This window comes from Typopeltis vanoorti, chromosome 12 (genome assembly GCF_054136105.1).
Source record: "Typopeltis vanoorti isolate ZY-2024b chromosome 12, IOZ_Tvanoo_1.0, whole genome shotgun sequence".
Taxonomy (NCBI): Eukaryota; Metazoa; Arthropoda; class Arachnida; order Uropygi; family Thelyphonidae; genus Typopeltis; species Typopeltis vanoorti.
The window spans coordinates 41,832,221-41,851,226 of record NC_143560.1 but is presented as its reverse complement, the minus strand read 5'-3'; the positions used below and the strand labels follow the sequence as shown (position 1 = coordinate 41,851,226).

Below are 19,006 nucleotides of genomic sequence, written 5' to 3'. Positions count from 1 at the left end.
CCCAAAATGTGGCCCTAAACAAAATAATATATATATATATATATATATATATATATTATTAATAGTAACCCAGGTTTCCAAACTTATTTCCCACGTCAAAATACACCCCTATGTCCCCCCCCCCCCTCGTTTATAAACAACCTTTAGCAGGATCTTGGAATTGGAAGGCATCATAGAACCAAAAACAAGGTATGTACAAAATTTTTCCACCTCTTTTATTCTACCATAATTGCCTTCTATACTCACCCATAATGCTCTAAAAATATATATACCCCTTTTTTTGTTAGCCAATGTATTAAAATAAGGGACACTCCTAAACAAAAACAGGCTATAATAGCCATAATTATATTAATAGTGTTTAAGAGGAGTAACATGGGAATTTTCCCAGAAACTATACTTAATGAGAGTAATGTTCTATTAATCCAGTCTCAAAGCTCGCTTTACCAAGAAATATGATTCTTATATGATTTTAAAAAAAGAAAAAAAAACTATAATTCTTGTAAGAAATAAATACTAATAATGCATATTTAAAATTTCATTTTAAATATGCATATTCATTTTTAATCTTTTCAGTTGCTTCTTTACTCCAATAATAAACATTTTCTTAAGTTGTGCAAAATTTGACAGTCCTTAATATTTACATCAGTTCCATACATTGATACAGTAACGAGAGACGAATTTTTTAGGAAGCTCCTAGAAGCACTAATCAAAATGTGAGAACAACATTCAATAGTTAGATGGATTTCTTTTTTCTACAAAGTTACTAGCAAGACCGAGGTAAAAGTTGCACCCTAAGCAAAAGAGAAAAACTAAATTTCTTTGAAGATGCTTAAGCAATGCTTATAATACATTGAGGAGAAACATTGGAGAGGCATTTCATGTATTTTTTTTTATGATCATTTTTATAAACCAATATACAAGGTGTTGTTCAACCTATAGAACATTAGAGCCTTACAAAGAGTACAACCTACGGGTCTTAACAGGATTTAAGAACCTGTGGGTTGTACTCTTTAGGATATACATAAGAAAGAGACTATTTCAGAAGACAGCAGAAGAATGAATTAAGAGAGTAAAAATTCTGCGAGTTTGCAGTGGAACTGTAAAGTAGTATTAATTAGCTGCTCAATGTGTTTTAAGAGATTCAGAGATAAAGAGGAAAATATCACTGGCAATTCAGATGATCAATGATAATGGAAATATTTATAGAAAATACAGGCAACAGCATGTGAATGCATGGAGTGGTGAGAGATGAATTAAGTCAACAACTTAACTACTCTTCTATACATATACTAGATCTTTAATTTCATCCAGTTAACCATCAGATGTAGTGGTTGAGTGGATGCAGTTAATAGCTGTTGGGAAATAAAATAGCACTTTTTGTGGGAAAGGAAACACATAGGATTTAAAAGTTAGAGAGTGATAGCACTCCTCCATAGTGATAGTACTCTGCTTCCATAGGACAAAGGACAAGAGGAAGACTGTAAGATAGTAGCTTGGTAAGAACTCTATCATGACTCAATCAAATGCCTTGAGAATATGAATTTCTCCAAACATGAATTGTATCCAGAGATGGGTAATGTTAGCTAGGAGATCTGCTGTGGAGTGATAGTCTGATTCTGTATTGGTGATTACTAATTAAATGATGGGCTTCCAAGTAGTGTAGAGGTCAGTTAGAGTGCTTTCACTGCTTACAAGTGTGTAAGGACAATGGGATGATAGTTTAATGGCTGACTTTAGGGATGGGCCAGATATATATATTTGCTTCCATGTGATGTCTGGATGATGCTAGATCAGTATGGAAGCCTGTACAGATAATACAGAACGGGTCAGTTCTGGAGAACTAATTTTGAGTACAATTGGGGGGGGCATTATCTTCATTTGTATCTAGACTAATCAGAATTTTTCGATTGTTTTTCTGGCAAGTGAAGATCAGAGAAAGTGTGAAATGATATTACTTAGTCATCTATAGAAAACTTGAAGAAGACTATTTGAAGACAAATAGCTCTAAATATAAATCATCTTCCTCTTAATGTAGTGGGCTCGAGGGACTGTTATTACTACAGCCAAGTAACTTGGCTTCATAAGTTCACATATTATTACTACAGCCAAGTAACTTGGCTGCTAGAGGGATAGGACTGGTACGAGGTCTGGAGGTACAGGAGGAGAGTGTGTTTCAGATACTGAGTACTCTGGATGTCAGTAAAGCTGTGGGACTGGATGGTATTTCGCCACGAGTTTTGAGAGAATGTGCTAGGGAATTGACAGTACCTTTAACGTGGCTTTTCAATGAAAGTCTAGCTTTGGCAAAGGTGCCCAGGGAATGGAAGGAAGGTAAGATAGTGCCATTGCATAAGGGTGGTAACAGACTGGAAGTGTCTAATTATAGGCCAGTCTGTGTGTCATCAGTAGTTGTTAAGATCTTGGAGAAAGTAGTGAGGGACCGTGTACAGCATTGGGCAGATGAGGGTAATGTTATCTGTGAGAATCAACATGGATTTGTGAAAGGACGCTCTTGTTTTAGCAATATGCTAGCTTTTTATAATAAAGTTACAAGAACATTAGATGAGGGAAAGGCATATACTGCAATTTTCTTAGACTTGGTGAAGGCATTTGACAGGGTGCCACATGATAAGCTGATATTTAAGTTGCAGCACATGGGTCTGGATGTCAGATTGGTCAACTGGATTCAGGATTGGCTGTCTGATAGGTATCAGAGAGTTGTGTATGGTGGAGCAGTTTCCAGGAGGCAGAGGGTTACAAGTGGGGTCCCACAGGGCTCAGTACTAGGACCTATATTGTTTAACCTTTATATCAATGACATAGCCAGTGGATTGCAGGGGGATATTCAGTTGTTTGCAGATGATGCGAAGCTGGGAAGGATTATTAGTAATAGTGCAGATGTGGTAGCCCTGCAAGAGGATTTAAATAAGCTAGATAGATGGGCAAATGAATGGGGGTATCAGTTTAATGCAGCAAAATGTAAGGTCTTGAGGTTTGGGAAACATCGATGGGATGCTGCATACTCTATGGGAGGAGTTATACTGGAGGAAGTAGGGGAGACAAGAGATCTGGGGTTGATGATTGATAGAAACCTGAAGTTTAGGGGACATATTGCAAAGGTGGTGAAGGTAACACAGAGGATTGCTGCTATTATGAGAAGGACACTGACCTGCAGAGATAAGAGGGTTATCATTCCGTTGTATAAGTCTCTGATCAGACCACACTTGGACTATTGTTCTCAGATTTGGTCCCCAGGATTTGAAGGGGATAAATTAACTGTGGAAAGGATACAAAGACGGATGACAAAGATGGTTTCAGGACTGTACAAGGATAGTTATGAGGATCGGCTGAGAGAATGTGGACTGCAGAGTTTGGTGGATAGAAGAAGGAGAGGTGATATGATTGAGACTTTTAAACTGTTGAGAGGTGGTTACAGGGTTGACACTGGGGAGTTCTTTCGCTTGGTTGATCAGCGGGAAGGAGTGATGACAAGAGGCCATCCCTGGAAGTTACGAAAGGAAACTGTGAGCAAGAGGGTAAGGAGTGGTTTCTTTGTGTGGAGGGTGGTTGAGCCATGGAATGCATTGCCTGATGGAGTGGTGGGAGCGAGAACGGTCAGTGAGTTTAAAGAGTGGTATGATAGACTTTGTGTTTCTCAGGGGGGGACCTCCCCTCAGTGAGTCTTGACAGACTTTATGTCTTAGGAAGGACCTCCCTCGATGAGTCTTTTGACTCCTTGGAGGCCTGAATAATAATAATAATAATAATAAAAATCTATTAATACTGTGATAGATGTGGATTTAATTGTCTACATATTTTGTCAGCTGCATACATTCTTTGGCTTGTCTATTCTATAGGTGAGTCAAGAATTTCATGTGGTTGTGTGACACACAGAGAGAGAGAGAGAGAGGGATGTATGAGTGGGCACTCAGCCAACACTGAATTCAGTCGCCTCTATGCATAATTACACTTGCTCATTCATTTGGCATAAATACATCTTATATTTTTATATAAATATTTTGTATTGTAGTTGCCTGTAATTTGTCTATTACTAGAGTTATAACAACATGTGCATGAAGTTAAGACTTTTTTAAATCTAGGAACATCAGCATTATATGTATTCAAGTCACTTGAATTACTTCCCCCCCACTTCTGGCAAAATGTTTGATAATTTGAAAAACATTCATAAAAGCATATGGACATATTCCATATGCTGGCATATGAATATTAGTCACTACCACTTACTGTCAAGAGATAAACCATTTTGATTATTTTAAACTTCAGGAAACTTAGATATGACATACATCAAAAGGATTCATGAAAAAGAGTTACATGCATAAAGTTTATAGATTCTGTAATCTAAAAATTAAAGTGATACAGGAATTTACCTAATTTTCTCTATGTTTCTGATGAAACATTTGCTGATTTGAAGATATATTTAGAGCAATGTGTAAAATGCATATTTATTCTCAAAAAAAAAAAAGTTCTTATTTCTTCCTGCTCGTTGCCTATTATGCTTTTATTTATCTGTTTTTTTTTTTTTTGTTTTGTTTTTTTTTGTCACATACAAACAGCTTATTTTACCCAGCTTTTGATGTTCTGTAATAACAGCTACTTGCTGTAAGTGAAGAATGAATTTTTAAGTTTTCTTACAGGCAACTTGAACTTAAAAAAAAAAATTCATGTTTTAAGAAAATTTTCATGGATGTCTGCCAAAAAGCTATCTCCATGCAAAATTTCAACTTCCTACAGCTCACAAAAGAAAGTAAATATTTTCACACCAACTAGGTAATTTAACCAGTTGTCTGTTTGCAGAATATTGTGATTTTTCTTAATCCTGCCCACAGAAGTTGAAAACCTATACAGTCTTGCCATAAATACCATATTTTCACACATCCCCCACACTGCCTGCAGAACTGCATGAGCACGGTTTCATTGGTGGCTCTAGAGAACAGCTAACATTCACATGTTTACCAGTAGAGAAAGAGTTGTCTAGCTGTATGAGTTAGTATGCAGTAGGGAGATCATGAAAACTGTATAGCTGTAATACCACTTCACAAGATTGGAATGCAGCCATCCGTTATTTTCAACTCTCTAAAAATACTTGGGATCAGTAGAATGTTTATGCATCTGACTATTAACCATTATAATGATACAGAAAATTATGACTGCCAAAGAACAAGTCTACTATATTGCATTAGGATGCAACATCTTGTGAGGGACGTGAAGGTATGCCTCCACTATAATCCTGTGAGAACGCAGAAAGTTATGTCGCAAGAGATGACCATTTTGCAGAGAATGATATTATATGTACTAACTGATGACCTGGGGATGAGAGCCTATTGTTCTTCTACTGGACACTTCCTAACAACACAACTTATGCAGCAGAGAGTAAAAAAATTCAAAGGCACTTCTCTGGCGGTATGCAAAAAACAGATACAGAAATATCCTCTTCACAGATGAGAAGATTTTCACTATTGAAGAGTCGTTTAACCAGTTATATGCCCCAGATGGTTGCACAGCACATGCCATAGCACCAAGGATTCAGAGAGGTCCTCACTCTGCATTAATGATGGTTTAGTGTGTTGTGTGTGTGTGAGGGGGGGATGTATCAGGAGGCATCCAAGTTGCATTTCTGCAAGAAAAAAAGTAAAACCTCCTCCAGAGTGTATCAAGACACTATACTGGAACTTGTGGTGCAGCCAATACCTTGTTTCATAGTAGGCAGCAGACCTTACAACAGGAATCAGCCCCCTGCATGCAAGGCGAGGGCTACACAATAGTGGTTGGAAGTGAATGTGTTCGACATTGGCTGTCTGCAAGTCCCTGATCTGAATCTGTTGGACTTCAAAAGATAGTTGGAGCTTTAGAGAGAGAGAGAGTAGCCTGCAAGAAACAACACCCCAGCATTGCCAGCATGAAGGTGGATTTGGAGCGAGCAATGGCAACATTACCATTGGATGTTGCACATGCTGCCATCAGTATGCAGCCTCACATACTTTGGGTATGCGTGAAGGCAAAAGGAGGGGACATTTTAAACATTTAGTGCTGCTATATGCATGTGCTGAAAGTTGTAAATAATTTACTGATAAATTAAAGGTTAATGCACTGTTCAAGTTGTAAAGGTATTTATGGCAGACTAGGTTTGGTATAATAAAGCAAAAAGAAAGAAAGATTGTAAATAGTTGTCAGAAGAAACTATTCAAATAGCAGAGAAAGAAAAAAATAAAACTTCAGAGAAACAAAGAAAGGGTTAGACAACTAAGTGCAGATTTCCAGAGACAGGATAGGAAAAATAAGGAAAAAACATCTAAACAAAAGGTGCAAGGAAACTGAAGGAAGCAGTATTCTGGGTAGAACAAGAGACTGTTTAGAAAAATAAATATTACAGGGAAGTTTATCCCCAGATTAGGAGTTGTAAAAAGTAATTCAGGTAAATGTCTGATGGAAGAAAAATCAGTGAAAAAAAAAAGATGCTAAGAGTATGTAGAGGATTTGTACAAGAAAGTTAATAATATTAAAGGAAAGAATTTGGAACAATTTCTTTCCTTTAATATTATTGGAATTAAATAATAAATAATATTATTTAATATTATTTCCTTTAATATAATTTGGAACAATGGAACAACTGCCAAAAGGAAAAGCTCCAGGAGGCTGATGATGTATCAATGGAATTATTGAAAACATCTGGGGATGAAGTAGTGAATATATTGGCTGAAATTTGTCAACAGGGTTTGGAAGAAATTATACTGGCCTAGAGATTGGAAAACATCAGTATTCATCCCAATCCCAAAAAAATCAAATGCCAGAGATTGTGTTAATTATAGAATCATCCCTTTAACTTCACATGCAAGTAAAGTTATGCTGAAAGTGATCCAACAAAGGCTGGAGCCATATGTGAATAGAAAAATGCTACGAGAAAGGCAGGCTTTAGAAGAGGTAAAGGAACCAGAGACCAAATAGCAAACATGAGAGGGATTATGGAAAGAACAAGACAATTTCAGAAGGAAGTATTCATTTGTTTTATTAATTATAAGAAAGTATTTGATTGTGTGGATTGCAACAGACTGTGGATTGTAATAAGATCGATGGGAATACCTGAACATCTAATTCTCTTGATAAGAGAGCTGTATGACAACCAAGAAGCTTCAGTAAAAACAGTCTTTGGAGAAACAGACAGTGTTCGAATGAAAAAAGGGGTGTTGCAGGTTGTATACTGTTGCCCTACCTTTTTAATATTTATAGTGAATATGTTATGAGAATGGTTGATTTAGACAAGGATCCAGCTAGAATTAAGATTGGTGGCAGGAAAATAAATAATTTAAGATATGCAGGTGATACAACCCTCATAGCAGAAACTAAGGAAGATCTGGAGCAACTGATTCTATTGGTTAAGAAGGAAAGTAACAAAACTGGATTAATTTAAACATCAGCAAGATGTTTAAATTAAGCAAGATAGAGGGAGATAAAAAAGAAATCGTTGAAAGTACGATTTACTGGGATCAGATCAGAAATGATGTTAAATGTGAAGATTAAATTAAAAGAAGGATAGAAAGAAAGATGAAATTAAAAAACGAGATGTTAAACCTAGAAAAAATTATGAAAGATAAAGGTGTGAGTAAGGCCATGAAAGTTAGAATTGTCAAAGCAATGGTATTTCCAGTAGTGATGTTTGGATGTAAAAGATGGATTATTAAGAAGAAAGACAGAAATTGAATCGATTCATTTGAATTATGGGTGTGCAGGAGACTATTAAGAATCCCATGGACTTTTTATTCATTTATTTTTTATTTTTTGTAAGAATGACCAATAAGAAAGTTTCAGAGGGTATAATGACAGAATGCTCCTTGAAGGCAATGAATGCTAAACAGAAGTTGATGTACTTTGGGCATATTATGCGAGCTGAATGAATCATTGGAAAAGACAGTTATGTTAGAGAAGAATGAAAGAATGAGAAGAAGAGGAAGACCACAAAAAAGTTGGATGGACAACATAAAAGAATTTACCAACTTGAACTTACAATTGCTAAAAGAAAGGAATAAGAGGCCAAGTAGAATTTACTTGGAGATCCTTTGTTCACAAGATCACCAAGAGTCGAAAACAACTGGATGATACATAACAAGGGTTGGTATATTAGAACTAACTGTGGGTGGGTTAATGAATAGATAATCCTGAAAATCTTGTTCTAAAGGCCAAACACAAAATGTCATTCAAGCCACTTCAGACCTCGAATGAATGGGATGTTTCTTCTTCACATCCCATTCACATCTGACCATGGCATCTGTTGACTTCTTTCCAAGCAGCGTATGTGTGAAGAAATAGATCATAAATCTCCAGCAACAAAAAAGCCAAGACTTTCAAAATCAAATGCAAAAAATTCTTAGCAGCAATCTTCTTGGTATGCTGGAGGCACATTCTTTTGACAGTTTTATTTTTTTTATTTTTTAAAATCTGGGTAAAAATATTAACAATGATAAGTATTTCGGATAAAAAAACCTACAAAAAAGTCTTAAAAAACAAAAAAGGGTGTAAAGTTATCTGAAAATCAAATAATGTAGCCTTATATTAAGATAATGTTAGACCTTCATACAACTTATAAAATGAGGATTAGAAAAAAAAAAGATTACTGGTTTTTTTTTGTTTTTTTTTATAAAAAGTCATAACCATTCACATTACCAAACTACATTTCAATGTACATAAGACACTGAGCATAGATCAGTAATTCTCTAATATCTGTATACAAAATTTTATTTTTGATTTTATGTGAAATTATTCACTTTTCAAGCTTCCTTTGTATATGATTCTAATGCACTGCAATTATAAGTATTATCCAGTACAGCGGTATTCAATTTAACGGAAAGCTTTTGAATCTGATCATTATTTTCCAAACAGACATTTTTACAAACAGTTTTTAAAAGGTGACTGAAGCTTTGTTTCAGAAATGACAATGGTTTTGAAATTTATTTTTAACAGTTTTTCTTACAATAAATTTATTTTTCAAACTAAAATATCTGAAATTATGTGTACCTTTTGTCAAGCCAACATAAATAAAAATCAAGTATAAGAAATAACAGAAAGAGAGTAAAGGCAATATCTTATTATCATCATGAAATCACAAATTGAAAGTACTTACATTAATAGTGAGGTAGTCACTCTTGTAATATTTGATATGATTTTTTTCAGGAAAAGGGTCATACTTGGGATTAGGATACATACGGAATTTCTCAAAGGAACGGCGACTAAGATTCTGCACTTGTTTCACATGATCCATAATAAAACCATATTCGAGTTCTAGAGGATCCTCTCCATCAAATTTAAGAAGGTCTTCTGGAACTGAAGGACTCTTACATTTCATTTCTTTAAAGCTCTCACTTATGCATGTCTAGGGGGAGAGAAAATGAAATCAATTTTTTTTCTGAACACATTTTAAATATTTACTAGGAGAATTTAATAGGTTATAGGAAGTCATTTACTTAAAATTATACTTGAAATTATAATCTTGCTTTCCTTATCATTTAATCAACAGAAACAATAAAAAGTCTGAGAATGAAATATCTTAATAACAAGATATATATTTCAACTGGCTGTGTGTGTGTGCGCGCGTGTGGAGGTAACCAAGTTATGAAGATATTTCACATGCAAACTTTGTTACACTTAATTAAAATAAGAATGGTAAATATAATAATTTCTTGCGTCATTAAACATTTTATATAAAAAGAACATTATTTCCAACATTTTGCCCAAATCGCTTACTAGGACTTTGGTGGGGATCTGTTTACACAAAATCAATGACACAGTACGATATATATTCATTTCTGGATATGTGTCCTCAAGGTATGTACAAGATACAATGATAGTGCTACATAATTAATTTTAGATTGTTACTCTCTTTGTAGCCAGCTTGGCTGGCTGAGTAGTTAGTGTACCTACTCTCCAACAAAGAAGCTGTGGGTTTGAATCCCACCATGGATATAGATGACTGAGATAGAAAGGGATTTTGCAACCCTACCACTTATAGCAAAAGACTTCACTCCCAAAAGCCTATGATGTATATGGTAGTGATCATATGGCAAAGTGACATCAAATGTAAATAACTCTCTTCATTTTACTTAAATATAAAGAGCTAATAAGCTTCATTTCGGCGAAATAAACATTATTTAAATTAAGGGGATATTAAATCCCACATTGTTTTAAAACCGAATAAGAAACTCAAAGATTGGAATCGGAGTTTCATGCCGAATATAGTAAACTATAAAGCATCGGCGACCACTAGCGTGAGCTAATGCAAGTGACCCTAGTACGTAGTACAATACCGGACAACTCGTAACAAAGGTGGTGAAGTTCTGATCGCTATTCTTAGGTATTTCCCATAATGTAAAAACACATTTCCTAGGAAATGTATGCTGTTATTACATTATGGTGGAAGGTCACTACCCAGACCGGTTTCAGCCTTTTTTGAGGCTTCATCAGTGAGTAGCTTTATAGTTTACTATATTCGGCAAGAAACTCTGATTCCAATCTTTGAGTTTCTTATTCGGTTTTAAAACAATGTGGGATTTAATATCCCCTTAATTTAAATAATGTTTATATTGCCGAAATGAAGTTTATTAGCTCTTTATATTTAAGTAACTTAATGGTTGCACCTGTTTGGAAACTCGTATAGCAGAGTATATAAGTTCTTTTCGCTATACACTTTGGTATTAATTGGTCTAGCTACTCACTGATGAAGCCTCAAAAAAGACTGAAACCGGTCTGGGTAGTGACCTTCCACCATAATGTAATAACAGCATACATTTCCTAGGAAATGTGTTTTTACATTATGGGAAATACCTAAGAATAGCGATCAGAACTTCACCACCTTTGCTACGAGTTGTCCGGTATTGTACTACGTACTAGGGTCACTTGCATTAGCTCATGCTAGTGGTCGCCGATACTTTATAGTTTACTATATTTGGCAAGAAACTCTGATTCCAATCTTTGAGTTTCTTATTCGGTTTTAAAACAATGTGGGATTTAATATCCCTTTAATTTAAATAAACTCTCTTCATATTAATTTTCTTTCAAATTATTGGAAACCAAAAATAACAGATTATTCTCAAACCTTACATTTCAGTTTTCAAAAGTATTACTAACTGCAACAATCTTCCTTGATTTCATTCTTCCTCTGGGTGTTTTTCTTGCCAACCTGGCATCACTACTTATAGTTCTCCACTTTGCATCATCAGCAAACAACTGAAGATCTCCAGTGATGTGATATATCTTGTAAATGATATATCATTTACAAACAACCTAAACAGCAGGGGTTCAAGACCTGGGGCACGCTACTGGTTACCCTCTTTTTTTTTTTTTTTGCAAGTGCTCCATCATACACAACCTGCTGGTATGGCACAGAGAGCCATTCTCTGCAGCTTGTACACCAACTTATCATGTGGTAATCTATCAAACTCTTTTGTATAAAGTCCAAGAATATTACTGCATATGATTCTCCCTTATTTAAAAAATACTCGTTACCCTATCATCAAATGCAAGCAAATTGCTGGAACAGGACCTACCCTTCACAAATCCATGCTGACCATAATAAAGAATGCTATGTCAATCAACTCAATCCTGTATTCTATCGATTACTAATTTCTCTAACCACCGCAGTTATAGAGACTAGTCAATAATTGGTAACTTCTGTCCTAGAACCACTTCTGAAGTGGTCCTATTTTGCTTTCTTTCCACTCTTTAAGAGCCCTGTCCACTGCAAGACTTTCATTAAATAAACAGGTCAAGGACATAACCAACTGTGGTGCACATTCCTTAAGAATGTGTGATATGTCATCCATCCCCCACAGACTTATTAACATCTAACCTAATCAACACTTCTGATTCTTCCAATTCTAACACTCTCCTCCCTTCTATATATTGCACTTCATCATTTACACCAGTATGATATCTGCTGCTAAAGTGCTCATTCAATAACTTCACTATATCCTTTGCAATTGTCATTCTGCTGCCACGACTATCCACCAGCATCAACCCGTCATAATTACTCTTTTACTCTTTCTCACCATATAGAAGAAAAATTCCCTTAAGTTAAGCTTGGCCTAACCAGCCAATCTCCTCTCATACTGCACCTTTTCTTTATCATGCTCGTCACCTTTCTAGGCTGTGCTTTTATACTTTTCATGGATCCAAATACAGCATGACCACTTTCACCAACCAGCAGCAGTATCAACACCCTCGTTAGCAACTAAATCTTGTGAAGTTATCACCAAATCCAAAACATTAAAACCTCTATTTGCTTCAGTCACATGTTGATTAAGATATTTATCTCTCAGAAATTCAAACTCAGTCTCCTCCTTCTATTCTATATTCCTGTAATTAAAGTCTCTCATCAGGATCACCTTCTTTTTACATGTCCAACCAATTTGCCTAAACATTCAATCCATATTCTCTACATTCCCTGGCCTATGACAGGATCCTACAAGATATACTAGCCTATTAATTTCAACTTCATACCACACAGATTCAAAATCTGTACATGCACTATCACATTCCACTTTGCAGATACAATTCCTCTGCAATCGTTAACTGCACTCCTCCTCCTCTTTTCACGTTTCTATCCTTCCAGAAAATTATATATCCTTCCATTTCTATCTGCAACATCACATCCTCTTCAGACAACCAAGTTTTGCTTATTTCAATTATCTTTGGGTATACTAACTCAATCAATGCAACAAACCCAGCTCTCTTGTTTCAAATACAACTTACATTTGTGTACAAACATAATAATCCCTGTGTCTTTGAGGCCATTCCACCAGCACCAATATTCTTTATTCTAACTGCTATACTATGCCTTTTGCTTCAGTCTGATGATTCCTGTTTCTCTGATCCTGACTGATTTCCATTCCTACCTGTCTCATCCTCACCTTTATGCATTCCATCACTTTGTGCTACTGCAACCACATCTTCAACCTTGTAACCATCTTCCTCCTGACATACAATCCATTTAGTTGTGCTATACTGCTTCACAAGTAGACTCTGATCAGTTACTACATTAACTTTTTGACTTTGTGCCTTCTCAGAAAACAATAGCCTTTATAAATACCCAACACCAAACCAATTCAAATGCAATCCATCAACTTTAAACCATTCTAACTTTCTTTCAAATTCACTCCACAGATTTACAAATTGAATGCTCTTTGCTTCATACAACTCAGCCATTTTATTAGTCATCATTTCTGCTTTCCTTCTCAATTCACGTTTGTCATATCTGGACAACACGCCTAGAACTTTTCCAACAACACTATTATTGTTCACCTGCTACAATAGCTTCTTTAAGTCTGTACCAACATTATTTTTTCCCCAAGTCATTTGTGCCCATGACCACTATTTGGATGTCTAATCTTTCCTCTTCTGCAAGGCATCAGTTATTTGCTTCATTTTTCCACCAGGAAAACATGTTTTGTACACTTTATTAGTCATCAGCCCTGTAATGATCAAGTCCTAGAATGATATACAACATTCTTCACTAAGAATGCTGTTTCTGATATTTTCAGGGTTTTTTTGATGATTTTTCATACCAAATTTTCAAATGCTAATCATGAACAGTTTTATTATATCTTCATCTTTAATGTGATTCTGATACTGACACCATCTGTTCACTCCACTCTGATTTTCTCAAATCTTATATCTTGAGTGGTATTGAGTCTTCAATCAACTATTTCTAATCCAGCTTTCATACATTAAGGTGTGTTTATCAGTTGCTAGTATTTTTGCTAAACTAGTTCTAATTCGATAGAAATATATTGAAATGGCTCCGTGTCATAGTAGTTTTGCTGATTCTATTTACATTTTTAATTTGATATCTTCACTAAATATTGTACCTCAATGCTTGAAATGTTTTACTTGCACTATACATTCTTCATTAAAAATGCTGTTGATGGAATGACTTTTGATGGGATTATATTGATCAAGTGCATATAATAAAAGAACAAAACATGTACAATACATGCATAGAGCATGCATGATATCACTTGTTATTTAGGAACGTTCTATAGTTGGCACTGTAATTCAGTTCTGGTGATTTGAGAGATCTAATAAGGGTCTTCCAGATCACGGGCAAGATTGGTCCTTGGTTCCTGTTAAGGTTTTGTATACAGCGAACAACTGCTGTGGCCTCTTTAAAAATTCGGGAATGGAAGTCCTCCTCCATGTAAGGAATTGTGCTTCTATCCCACTGTATGGTATGGTTCGTTCTTGAGAAATGAAAAGCTAACCCCAATTTTTCTTCTCTGTTATTATTGACGTCACCTATGTGTTCTTCTTGCCTAATTTCAAGGCTCCTTGAAGTTTGGCCGATGTAATTCAAGCCGCACGAGCAGGGTATGTTATAAGCACCAGCATATTTAAAGAAAGGATGGCTATCTTTTGGAGATCTGAAGAATTGCCTAATCGTTTCTGTAGGTTTAAAGGCCACTCTTATTTTATGTGGTCTAAGGAGTCTTGCAATCTTATTGCAAACTGTCCCTAAGTAAGGAATGACGATGGCAGAAATATAACGTATATCATCTCGTTGCCTTTGTCAGAGGTCAGAGAAAAGTATCTTGTGGACGAGTCTTCGAGGAAATCCATTCATGGTAAGGTTGGTAGATATCAGGGACAGTTCTTCCTGGAGGTCTTGTTGATCTGTTGTGAGGAGAGAGGCATGGTTCTTCAGCATATGTATTAAGTTTCTGAGAAATGTGGTGGGAGGAAGTGAAATGTAAATAACGTCCTGTATTGGTAGGTTTGCGGTAAACTGAGAGGTTGATACCACCATTCGTAAGCTTGTTAATTAAAGTGACCAGAAATGATAATTGGTTATCTCTTTCAAGTTCTAGAGTGAATATGATTGTGGGGTGTAGAGAGCTGATCTTGTTAAGAAAATCAAACATGTCCAAACAATAAAGATATCGTCCACGTATCTCCACCATACTGTGGATTTAGGGTCTGTTTGAGATAAGATTTTACTTTCAAAATCCTCCATAAAGAGATCAGCACAAGATGGAGAGAGGGGGGCTACCCATTGCAAGAACAGTCAATTGCTGATATATGGTTTTATTTCATATGAAACAGTTTGATGTTAAAAAATGACGGAACAGAGAAGTAATGTCTTATGGGAGCAAACTTCCCAAAATGTTGATGACTTCCTCCACAGGGATGTTAGTGAATAGAGATGTAACATCCAGGCTGGCGAGTAGATCCGTATTGGAGATAGAGATGTTGTTCAGTTTCTCAACGAAATGTTGCAAATTTTGTATATAAGTATCCGAATTATGGATGTGTGGTTTGAGGAGGCCTGCCAGGTGTTTAGATAACAAATAAGTGGGTGAACTGATCCCATCTACAATCGAGCGTAGTGGTATTCCATTTTTGTGTATCTTAGGAGCACCATATAGTCTTGGTGTTAGTGGATGCATGGATTTCAATCTTCGTTTTAAGTCTATAGACCAGTTCACCATGTGACGTATTAAATCGTTGGTGTCATTGTGATTCTTTAGTATTGGATCTGTGACTAAGACATGGTAGATTGATGTATCCGATAGTAAGCTGTTAATCTTATCTGCGTAATCACTGGTGTTTAAAATCACTGTGGAATTTCCCTTATCTGCCTTCAATATGATAATGTCTTTCATTTTCTTCAAACTATACAATGTTCCTTTTTCTAGAGTAGTGATGTTTTTGTTAAGAGTTCTGGAAGATGATACTACTTTTAAATCTAATATCATTAGGTATGGGCTCCGGTAACGACGAGACTGCCTTTTCTATATTACAAATGATATCCACTTTAGGGACATGATCAGGTGTTATCGTAAAATTAAAACCTTTCCATCTTGTGCTGATCTCTTTATGGAGGATTTTGTAAGTAAAATCTTATCTCAAACAGACCCTAAACCCACAGTATGGTGGAGATGCGTGGACGATATCTTTATGTTTGGAACCACACAAAAAAGGACCTGTTTGATTTTCTTAACAAGATCAACTCTCTACACCACACAATCAAATTCACTCTAGAACTTGAAAAAGATAACCAATTATCATTTCTGGAGACTTTAATTAACAAGCTTACGAATGGTGGTATCAACCTCTCAGTTTACCACAAACCTACCAATACAGGACGTCATTTACATTTCACTTCCTCCCACCACATTTCTCAGAAACTTAGTATTGTACACATGCTGAAGAACCGTGCCTCTTTCCTCACAACAGATCAACAAGACCTCCAGGAAGAACTATCCCTGATATCTACCAACCTTACCATGAATGGATTTCCTCGAAGGCTCGTCCACAAGATACTTTTCTCTGAACCCCGACAAAGACAACGAGATGATATACGTTATATTTCTACCATCGTCATTCCTTACTTAGGGACAGTTTCCAATAAGATTGCAAGACTCCTTAGACCACATAAAATAAGAGTGGCCTTTAAACCTACAGAAACGATTAGGCAATTCTTAAGATCTCCAAAAGATAGCCATCCTTTCTCCAAATATGCTGGTGTTTATAACATACCCTGCTCGTGCAGCTTGAATTACATCGGCCAAACTTCAAGGAGCCTTGAAATTAGACAAAAAGAACACATAGGTGATGTCAATAATAACAGAGAAGAAAAATCGGGGTTAGCTTTTAATTTCTCAAGAACGAACCATACCATAGAGTGGGGTAGAAGCACAATTCCTTACATGGAGGAGGAATTCCATTCCCAAATTTTTAAAGAGGCCACAGCAGTTGCTCGCTGTATACAAAACCTTAACAGGAACCAAGGACTAATCTTGCCCGTGATCTGGAAGACCCTTATTAGACCTCTCAAATCACAGAACTGAATTACAGTGCCAACTATAAAATGTTCCTAAATAACAAGTGATATCATGCACGTTCTATGCATGTATTGTACATGTTTTGTTCTTTGTTTAATATAATTGGAATTGGTTGATTATAGTTTGTAACAGTTTTTTACTTTTTAGTGCCTTACCCTGAAGATGCCAACAGCCTTAGTTGGTGAAACTAGTTGGTATAACATAGTTGTTTATTATATGCATTTGGTCAATATAATCCCATTAAAAGTCATTCCAGAACTTTGTGGTCAAGAAAATTAAACATTTTTAATGCTGTTGATGTTTGTGCTATTTTCAGAGTTTCTTTTTATTGATAACTTTTCATATCAAATTTGTTACAGCACTTTAATTACACAGTACTACAGATTTTTTCTAGATTTACTTAGGAGAATGACATCATTTGCATATAGTAAAGAGCAGAGTTGAATATCTCCCATTTGCCTTCATAATGTGATCTATATAGAGATGAATAACAGGATACAGATCACTGTCTTACTCCTGATTTGCATAACCATTTCCTTTATATCATTCAACCCTGCTATTTTACAGTGCAAGTGAGTGAGGTAGGTGCACGTATACAATTATCCTATTTGCACCACATAGCAAAATATGATAAATATATTGTTGGGTTATCATGACCTTTCTCTTTGTTCTAATAATTGATGTTTCTTGTATGAGCTTTCATAAAGTTTAATGCAGAGGTTAATGGGCTTTGTATGTAACTGTGTGTGTTGTGTACCTCTGGTGATGACTCTTGATTCCATTAGGATCTGCTGTAAATATATTTGTTATCATTAATTTATGGAAACCAATGTGTCATTTATTGTCTTACTGTTTCTGGATGAGGCCTTGAGAGCCCTTATTAATTTGAGCATTACGGATTCATACCGAAAGTCAGATAATTTCAGAGTAAGAACTCACCGCCCAACAAGGAGCCACACAGTAGTTGCCTACTATCTAACAAGAATGATGCCTCTTAGAAGTGGAATTTCAGGGCTACCTAGAAATGGGGAGCAGACATATTGTAACATGATCTTTGCAGGCAAGCACATAATTGACTGATGATGAGTGTGCCATCCCAGACTGTCCATCTTGCAAACAGTACATACGACAGGACCTCCTTACTGGATGTTCATGAGTCACACAGCAAACATGGTGGCAGGTCATCCGATCATAATGATGGTTTGGAGAATAGGAAGTAAGGAAGACTCAGATGCAGAATGAAGAATATCATATCTTCCCTATTATGTTAGGTTCGGTGACTTGTTATGGTCATCTTACCTGCACTGTGTTTTCTTCTGACCAGTTTGCCTGTTCTGCAGAATGAAAAAATCAGTTTCCAGGAGAAAAAAGCCTATCAATTTCATTTGAGACTGGTTAACACACCTTCAATTGAAAAGCCTTGATAAAGGTTCCCCATATTCTAGATGAATTCCAACCCAGGTCTTTCCAACTAAAGGACATTACAAAGAATCTGGTGACAAATATAGGAATTAAGTTACAGAAAAAAAGAGCAAGAATGAAAAAAAGGGGTGGTGTAAAAATTATCATAATTTAAAATTCTGAATATTTTTACAAATGGTTTATGTTAGAATGTTCATTAGTTTTAGTTTCATAACACACAATGTCAGCACTTGCGATGTGCCCATTATTGAAATTGTTTTGTCAAAATGAAATGGAAAGAATTAAAAAATTGATGTACTTACTGGATTTGATATTTGTATTACTTACAGAAATTTTATTATAGTTTAAAAAATATTATGTTGTGTTTTTTAGGACATTTTCTTGTCGCTAACGTAATCTACGTGTCAGCATTATACCTAACTTCTTGCTTGCCATTTCATGGAGTGTGCATGCTCACCGGGAAGTTTGATGTGTGATTGACAGCTGACAAGAAGAGCATTCTGTATCGAAGTAACAGAGAGTAAACAAGAGAGCGTTCGGAAAGAAATAAGAACACAAGTAGGCAGACGTTTAGATTAGGAGGAAATTGGTTTTTTTTTTATGACAGTCAGAGGAAAATTAATAGTATATTCCAAAAAAGGAATCCTGGAACTATGAAGTTTCAAAGTGGAATAAGTATTGATAAATAAAAGAAAATATTGCTATAAATCGTTTTAAAAGGAATATTTGAGGAAACGCTA

At 35.7% G+C, this 19,006-nt stretch overlaps 1 protein-coding gene across 6 annotated transcripts in view; it reads right to left on the bottom strand.

Moving 5' to 3' along the window:
* Positions 1-19,006, bottom strand: part of LOC150100731 (plexin-A2-like) — a 992,258-nt gene that overhangs the window by 140,071 nt on the left and 833,181 nt on the right. For all 6 annotated transcript variants that reach the window (XM_090402045.1, XM_090402043.1, XM_090402046.1 and 3 more), the window contains one exon: positions 9,134-9,382. In XM_090402045.1, the coding sequence (XP_090258171.1) occupies positions 9,134-9,382 (249 nt within the window). The remainder of the gene's footprint in view (positions 1-9,133; positions 9,383-19,006) is intronic.